At 41.0% G+C, this 8757-nt stretch overlaps 1 protein-coding gene and 1 long non-coding RNA gene across 5 annotated transcripts in view; one reads left to right on the top strand and one right to left on the bottom strand.

Annotated features, from left to right (window-relative positions):
* CLNK (cytokine dependent hematopoietic cell linker) overlaps positions 1 to 8757 on the bottom strand; it is a 245145-nt gene that overhangs the window by 32768 nt on the left and 203620 nt on the right. For both annotated transcript variants that reach the window (XM_017871957.1, XM_017871967.1), the window contains exons 13-14: positions 5334 to 5352; positions 3100 to 3181 (exon numbers count right to left, since the gene is read on the bottom strand). In XM_017871957.1, coding sequence (XP_017727446.1) covers positions 3100 to 3181; positions 5334 to 5352 — 101 coding nt within the window. The remainder of the gene's footprint in view (positions 1 to 3099; positions 3182 to 5333; positions 5353 to 8757) is intronic.
* LOC108529564 (uncharacterized) overlaps positions 1 to 8757 on the top strand; it is a 120935-nt gene that overhangs the window by 32596 nt on the left and 79582 nt on the right. For 2 of the 3 annotated variants that reach the window (XR_001885576.1, XR_001885573.1), the window contains exons 3-5: positions 104 to 163; positions 3577 to 3679; positions 7675 to 7798. This is a non-coding gene — a long non-coding RNA (uncharacterized LOC108529564). The remainder of the gene's footprint in view (positions 1 to 103; positions 164 to 3576; positions 3680 to 7674; positions 7799 to 8757) is intronic. The other variant, XR_001885577.1, reaches the window with a different exon arrangement.

Genomic DNA, 8757 nt, shown 5'->3' with positions numbered 1-8757 from the left:
AAAAAAAAAAAAAAAAAAAAAAAAAAAAAAAAAAAAAAAAAAAAAAAAAAAAAAAAAAAAAATGACTGTTTGGTTTAACAAATATGTGTTGAATCCTTACTAGGTACATGGTATGTTCTGGGGAATAGACAATACAGAAGACATGGCCTCTGCCTGAATGAAGGTTAGTTTATAAAAGAAACACATCCTTATATCATAATTATAATGCAGAATAAATGTTATGGTAAAGGTGTGCACAGCAGAAGTTTCCGTAGTAGTAAAAGCTCATGTAAATGAGACAAAATTGCTTTCATTTTCAGGAAAGGCTTTAAGGGAGAAAGATGAACCAAGCTGACCCCTGAAGCACGAATAGGAGTGAGAGTGTATTCTAGGCAGGTAGAGCAGCACATGCAAAGGCCCGGGGCAAGGAGGCATGGCCTTTTCTGCAAGAGACCAGAAAGCAGTTCCTTCTAGAGGAAAGGGAGGGTGTGGAGATGATCAGTATCGTTGGAAGACTAGTGCAATAGCCCAGGCAAAAGGTGATAGTGACTGGGCCATGCAAGGAGCTAGGCAAATGGGGGAGAAATAGACATTCAACACATGTTTTAGAGATATAATTTTGGGAGCTGAAAATGGAGGGGATAGAGGAAGAGTGAAGATGGGAAAGAGAGCTAACTGAGTTTACTGGGATGAAAAGCTTTGCAGAGGACATTGTGGGTTTCAGAATGGGACTAGAAACAAAGAGTTTGATTTTCACCTTTAGGAGTTTGTGCTGCCTGGGACTTAGCTAAGGAAAACTGCTCAATGGGTCATTAGATACACAGGTCTGGAGCTAAGAGAGGTGGTTTGCAGAAGATAGGGACTTGGGAATTATCAACATGGGGCTGAAGTTTGATGCTGGAGATAGATGTGATTACGCAGGCCTTAGAGATAGTAAAGAGGCCCTCAGATGAATTCTGAGGAATAGCAACATTTAGAGGTCAGTTTGGGAAAAAGTCCAAGATGAGGAATTAGAAGAAGCAGCAGTCAGTTAAGAGAGGAAGAAACATCAAGACTCTTTATTCAATAAATGAAACAAACAAATAAATAAACAAAAGAAGTGAAACCACATCAAATAACTAGTACAGAAATGAGGCCAACTGGAGAGCTTGTTATTTTTTCACTATAATGTAATGTGTGTATTTTTTACTTTTAGAAAATTACATTAAGAAAGGGGGCTGGGCATGGTGGCTCATGCCTGTAATCCCAGCACTTTTAGAGGCCAAGGTGGGTGAATCACTTGAGCCCAGGAGTTCAAGACCAGCCTGGGCAACATGGTGAGACCCCTTCTCTACAAAAGTACAAAATTAGCTGGGCATGCTGGCATGTACCTACAGTTCCAGCTACTCTGGGGGATGATGTGGGAGGATCGCTTTAGCCCAGGAGGTCAAGGCTGCATTGAGATGTGATTGTGCCACTACAAGAAAGAATAAAACCCTGTCTCAAAGAAAAAGAAAGAAAGAAGAAAGAAAGAAAGAAAGAAAGAAAGAAAGAAAGAAAGAAAGAAAGAAAGAAAGAAAGAAAGAAAAAAGAGGAGGAGGAGGAGAAGGAGGAGGAGGAGAAGGAGGAGAAAGAAAAGGAGGAGAAGGAGGAGGAGGAGAAGGAGGAAAAGGAGGAGGAGGAAGAGGTGGAGGAAGAGGAGGAGGTAGAGGAAGAGGAAGAGGATATTGTGGTATGGGGAAGAGTTTTGTATTTAAGCTGTTTGGGGCTTAGACACCAGACGGTCCCCAAAGCACAGTGAAGCTACATGTCCTAGTACCCACAGGCCAAATAAAGTTACTGAAGGTGCCAAATGGGACCAGGGAAGAAAGTAAAGGAGGGAAAGGAATAGGGTATGGTGATCATGCCCCCGATATACAGGGCCTGGCAATAGCAATGAGAGCGAGTGTTCACTGGGCTCTTGCAACATGCCTGACTCTGCCCTAGGTTTCTCATGTAAGACAGTGAGGTCGCCCAGGTCACATGGTTCACTGCTGATAAACTCAGGCAACCTGGCTTCAGTGGATCCTGCTTAACCACTATTCTGTTCCATCACAAACATGGTACATTCCCAGCAAATACTTACTGAATCAATTAAAGGCAGCATTTTAGCCATGGGCAGGCACCAGGGATAGTCAGGATTTATGGGCTGCATTTTTAGAATCAAGTCCTTATGGGCAGCACTGGCTACTGAACAGTGCTTGGACTCTGAGGTTGGGCTTGGCTTCCATGGTAGAGGGCTTGGTCTTTCTCAGCTTTATGTTTTTCAACTGAAGAATTGATGCAAATTATCTCCTGGATTCATTAAGCTTTAAGCTGGGGTTCCATGAAGGAATAGGAGTGTTCTAAGTAGGGAGAGGGTGGAGAGGAGCAAATATGGGGGGAGGGACTACAGACGGGAGAGGGGCGCGTGCCAGTGCCATGCATTCAGTGGCATTGTGGTTGCTGACAGGCATCTGATGAGGCTGCAGTGCCCCAGAATGAGAGGAGAGTGGCTTGAACTGAGCTCAGAGGCACTGGTGAGAATGAGATCATAAGGGCCTTACAGCACCTAATACTGGAGGCCCTGGATTTTGTTTTAGGGCAGTCACTACTAATTTAGTGACTTTGGTCAATAAATATCCTGCCTGAGTCTTGGCTTCTTTAACTGTTCAGTTGGGTTGACAGTTGTCACAAGAAGCAGGGCAGGCAAGTATCTAATCCGATGATTCCAATGAGGGCATTTTCAACAATGCTTTGTCACCTGGCCATCAATTGCTGTTCAGAAGTAACTAAAGCTTTTGTGTGGTCATCAACCCAGAATAGTTTGAAAAAACCCACTTTTCCTCCCAGGTTGATTAGCATCCTTTCCAATTAATCCCATCTGGTTAATCCTTAAAATTTCCCAAACTTCTCTAACACTCAATCATTTATAAATTTCTGAAAGAACAACATTATCAAAATCAATAACAGCTGTAATTCACAAGTTTCTCTTGAACCTCATTATTGAGCTTCAGACACAAAGACTTTTGTTTTTCAGAAAGTCTTCATGATCATTTATCTGAGACAGCACATGGCCTGACCCCCAGCCTCAGACCTGAGAAGGGATTCCTGGCTCCTTACCTGCTAATGGCAAGTGGAATCTCTTGAGGATTTTGGTTTTGTAACAGATGAGTTGATTCAGGCTTCCTCTGGTTATGAGGGACTATATAAAACAGGGACATAATTTAGTCAGATTGCAAAAGAAAAATAATTGAGAACCATTAGAAGCCCACTGGAACTACTATAATTTCCTCTAAGTAATCTCTGATTGTTAGAAGGGTGCTCTTGATGGTCAGTGGAAACTGTAACTCACATATTCTACAACTCTTCTGCCTCCTGAGAAGGACTTTTATACTATTTATATTTATATGTTGTAAAAATCACTTTGAATATTTACAAGCTAGAACACATTGTTGAACCTCCCAGAAATACAGAATATTACATTGGAAGGTATTTAGGGATTATTTTGGACCTGTGATTTTAAAAGATTTTTAGCTTCATCCTCATTCATTCATTCATTCATTCATTTATATCATCTGGCAAATATTTACTCAACAGCTACTATGGGACAAGGACTCTGCCAGAGTCTGGGAATACAGTGGAGAAGAAGACAGACATGGTTCTTACATTCTAATGAAAGGAAATGGAAATAAGCATGCAAGTAAGTCGATAAGAACGTGTCTATTAGGCAGTACAATGATATAAAGGAAATGAAGTACTACTTTGAGATACAGAGTGACTATACGTATGGCTAAGAAAGACCCTTCTGAGAGATGAGACCTTAACAAGAAGAAAGTTATATGAAAGGACTGTTCTGGCTGATGGAGAAGATTGGGGTGCCCAGCTTGTCATGGCACTTGTATTCTCATGCCCTCCTGTGATTGGGCAGGTGAGCTCCTAGGGTTCTGATGTAGACCAGCAGTCTCTACCTGGTTCCAACCAGGCATACAATTTCTCAATTTTTTCCCCCCTCAATCATCAAGTTTTTAAAAGTTCTGCCAACCATACAATCTGGAGTTATTTAGTAATTACATATGCAGTTTATGTTACTGCTTTTTATTTTCTTTTCATCACAGAGAGATTTAACTAGCCATCCAGAATTGCCAAGGGCACATCATAATACTATGATATAAAATCTCATAAAACACTCTCCCAGCTGTGACCATAAGTAATAAAGCAAAGGGTGCATACAGGCACCGGCGTGTTTTAATTGTGCTTGTTGCTCTGTATTCTGCCCAAGGTTCATCACAAACTGGACACCTTTGATCGAAGGACTGTGATTACTTGAAACATGAGTTAGCGGCTGGTCCATGAATCATGCATCCCATAAAATCATTTCATGTCATTAGTAGCCACCCAGAGTATCTGCCCCTCTTGAGCTGAACAATGCCACGTTGTTGTGTTAACACTCATTGTTGTGTTGTCTGCTGAAACAATACCCGAACATTTTAGTTAGGATGTTGAGCTGTATTGTGGGAAAGGGCATGGTTTCATTTAGGTTTGTGAATTATTTAGGCTTGCCAACAACTCCTACTCCTCCATCAGGGACTCATGGGGAATCCATAAACCCAATTTAGGCCTCATTTCCAGTTTAGCTTTGTCAATATGTAGAGAAGAGCAGACCTGAGGCTCACAGAGGAAATGCAACTTGACCAAAACCATACAGTGATTTTGTGGCAGGCCTCTGAAATCTTAACCTAATATTGCTCTGTTGAACTATGATGTCTTTTGCGAACTCTTTGGGCTGTGATGCAGGCCCTTTGGCTCTGGACATAATTCATCATTCTAGAGGAATGGAGAACAGTATTTCCCAGGTGAATATGAAAGTACTACCTGCTTAGCATCCTACCATTTAGGATATGAGTGACTGCTGGATTGCATGCTTGCACAACAACACCAACACTGTAGAGGTATGTGCATGTGTGTACATGTGCGTGTGCATGAAAGAGACACACATGTGTGTGCATGGGTGACATCAGAGGCAGAGATACCAAGAGCTTCTTTGGAGCAGGGGACTAGCTATGTCTTTCCAAAGTGGCGGAGGGTGACAGTGTAATGCCTTTTGGTCTGCAGCGTATGGCTAAAGAAAGATGTCTGGTCTATTCTGGATTTAAATCACCCTGTTTAGACTAGAGGACTCTGAGGTCCTTGGGATGTATGTGTGTGCATGAGGATCACGTCATCATGCACACACATACATCCCTATCCCAGGCTTCCAAACAATCAATCCCTTTCAATAATCATAAGCACTGTAGATCTAGAAAGAGAACCAATCTATTAGTATTAGGGTAAGGAAACAAATGTAAGCAATTCACCTTTTTCTGCTTCAAGGACCTGTATTGAATTAAAAAAAATATATTTACTGACTTTTGATGACAGAGAATTTAATATAATACCATGTGTGTTTTCAGAGCATTTGGTTGGTAGAATTTTGGTAAAATTTTTGTTAGCATAGTTCGTATTTTTTTTTTAATCTACAAATAATTCCTCAGAAAACTGAACAAAAATCAAAATTTTGTAATCAATGTGTGAAGGAACAGACAAGTCCACAGTCTGCTGATGGGACTATCCGTTGCTTTGACTCTTTTAGAAAGTAATTTACCATAATTATCTAAAACCTTAGAAATACTCTTATTCTTATCTCAATAATTCCATTGATGAGACTCTTTTTCTAAGACACAACCTGAAATCTGAGCCAAGTTCTATGCACAAAGATGTTCTTTGCATCCTTACTTTTACAGAGTTAAATTACTGGAAACAATCTACGTGCCCAGATAACTAACTGAACATTGTTAATTTTGGTACTATACTCACTTACTGGAATATTATAAAGACACTCTAAGTATTTATATAGAGAATGAAATAAGATTGTAAGTATGCATCCATGTGACATTTAAAGTTTGGAATGAAAAATGGACCAATGATACATTTTTATGCGATTATATTTTATAGTCATGTATATTTGTGTGTATGCAGAATAAATGATTTGAAGTAATATGATAAAATATTAAAGGTTGTGCTTAAGCAATAAGGCTATGGTTAATCTTTTCTTTATACTTGCTCTGAAATTTCTATTTTTTAAAATAAGCATGGAAATATTCACATTATCCTTTTTAAATGTAGCCATTTATCTTCCCAAACATTTTCTTTCTCTTTCCCTCCTTATGGTGGTAGAATTCTTGATCATTCTTCATTATGAAAATCTTCATGCTTATTGGGCTTATATCTTTGGGCCCTATTCTACTCTACCCTTGAAGAAGCAAAAAGCATTACAGTAGGGACAGTGTTTGCTGCAGTATTTATTTAACTGCAGATAATTTTGTGAAGTCCATTTATATATTGCATCAGTTGAAGAAGACCTCAGGTATCATTTAGATGAGAACTGCTTTAACCAGGGGGATGAAATAGATCATTGAATGGCCTAGTGGGGTCCATGTACCTTCTGAAATAAAAAGCTAATTTTTTTTCTCTCTAAGTATGTGTATACATTTTTTCTTTTTCTGGGGTGAGAAAGGTTTATTATACCTTTCATCAAATTTTCAAAGTGGTGTGAGGTCCATTAAATGTTAAAAACAGTTGGTTTAGGCCGGGCGCGGTGGCTCAAGCCTGTAATCCCAGCACTTTGGGAGGCAGAGACGGGCGGATCACGAGGTCAGGAGATCGAGACCATCCTGGGTAACACCGTGAAACCCCCGTCTCTACTAAAAAATACACAAAACTAGCTGGGCGAGGTGGCGGGCGCCTGCAGTCCCAGCTACTCGGGAGGCTGAGGCAGGAGAATGGCGTGAACCCGGGAGGCGGAGCTTGCAGTGAGCTGAGATCCGGCCACTGCACTCCAGCCTGGGCGGCAGAGCGAGACTCCGTCTCAAAAAAAAAAAAAAAAAAAAAAAAACCAGTTGGTTTACAGATGAGGTCCCAAAGGGTCATGCCATTCTCCTAGATTCCCGCAGTCATCTGAAGGCTAAACTCACCCTGAGCCCAGCTCTCCTGACTCATAGTTGCATCACAGATAAGAAACTTTTGGCAACAAATTGCTTAGAGAGGCATTGTACGCCTCCCTCTGAAGCTGGCCAGCAGAGAAGACTTTTTATTTCAAAGACTTTGGCATTCCCTAGGATTCTGGAAAGAGGACATACATTTCATTATGGACAGAAAATCAAAGAAACTCTATAGGCTAAGTAAAAAGAGTAATGAATCCATTCTAGTGAGTGGTTTGAAAGTATCCCTACTGAGTCTCCCCCAGGACTTTGAACCTGGCTGTTCAAAGTGCTCAATCCTATGCAGCTCTCAGGCTTGTCAACGGTGAGGGGAAGAAGAGACGCAGAGAGCAGTTGTTTTATTTAATTGAGACCAACCAACTTTCGGCTTGAGGGCTCTGAATTTAAAATCAAATGTAGTTAGAAAAGTAGCATGAAATCACTCATTTTTCTTCTGTAACTTTTTTATTGTTAGAAAATAACCATAGTCAAGTTAAATAGTAGTATCTCTTTTATTACCTGTCTCCCTCTTTCTTCTTCCTCTTTTCTTTTCCTTTCTCCTCCCTCCTTCCCTTTTCCTTCCTCCTTTTCTTTCACCTTCTCTGCCCCCTCCTTTCATGCCTTCCTTCCCTATTCTTTTTAGTTATTTTAGTTCAGAGCTATTTCTGTATGTTTTAAGGCAGAGAGACACGGCGGTGGGGAAGACACCTAGACTTTGGGATTTCCAGGACTGGCCCTATCTCCTCCCAGCTGTGAGGACTCTTTGCCACTTCTCTGGGATTTCGTTTTTCTCTTAAGGCTTTGTGAGTACAAAATGAGACAATGAGTCTTTCCTTTCTCTGAAAACTGTAAAATGCCACGTGAATTTGAGTGGGGGCAGGTAGCACATAAAAGATTCTAGTCCAAAAGACAGTGTTCAAGCAAGCACTGAGTGCAGGCACAAGCACAGCTTGCCCTGATGGGCTTTTGTGATGAAGAAATGGCCTTGAATCTCAGCCCAAGCAAACAATGGGGAAGTGTCTTGGCAAAAGATAAGGAGCAACAATGTGTTTTTCCACTAGACCTTCTTGTTCTTTAGATAATATCAACTTCTAGCAGAATGCCAACTAAAGTTGCAAAGAAAACAAACAGTCCTGCACATTTCCTGCCATCTAAGGCTGACCCCAATCTCCTAATTCCTTTTTGCTTGTTTGTGATTGGGAGGCCTACTGTCCTCTCAGACTGACCAATGGGTTATGATTTGAGGTCATCATGAGCAGCACCCAACTATTACTCAAGATACCTAGGCCTAGCTTACAGGAAGCAGGGGACAGAGTCCTGGATTCAGGCACCTTGGATGTGTGGGTTCCCCCAGCAGCTGAGCATCGCCCCAGCCTGCTCCTTCCAGGAGACACTAAGGAAGTGCCACCCCTCCCAGAAGAGCATGAGTCTGGTGAAGTCCTCAGTGGAACCAGAACTGTTTTTCTCATCAAGTGGTTATGTATGTTATCTTTCTTGACATTATTGTCTTGTGGATTAGGGAGATTAGGGGTAATAAATGTCTTGTTTCAGTGACAAGCTAGAAATGTGACTTTTTGATTTTAACATTCTCACAAAACCAACAAATAAAGCAAGGAAAGAAATTCATGTCTAAGATCTAGGTAAGAGCATAGGTCAAACACAAAGACAAGAACAAAATTCCTTAGAGTCCAGTGGGAGTGAGGTGAGGCCACTTGTGTTGTTGGACAGTCTTTCCATCAGTCATGGTAGCCCCACTAGCCTC

Source organism: Rhinopithecus bieti, unplaced genomic scaffold (assembly GCF_001698545.2).
Source record: "Rhinopithecus bieti isolate Rb0 unplaced genomic scaffold, ASM169854v2 scaffold_865, whole genome shotgun sequence".
NCBI lineage: Eukaryota > Metazoa > Chordata > Mammalia > Primates > Cercopithecidae > Rhinopithecus > Rhinopithecus bieti.
Note: the sequence above shows the minus strand (reverse complement) of the source record. Positions and strands in the feature narration are given on the sequence as shown.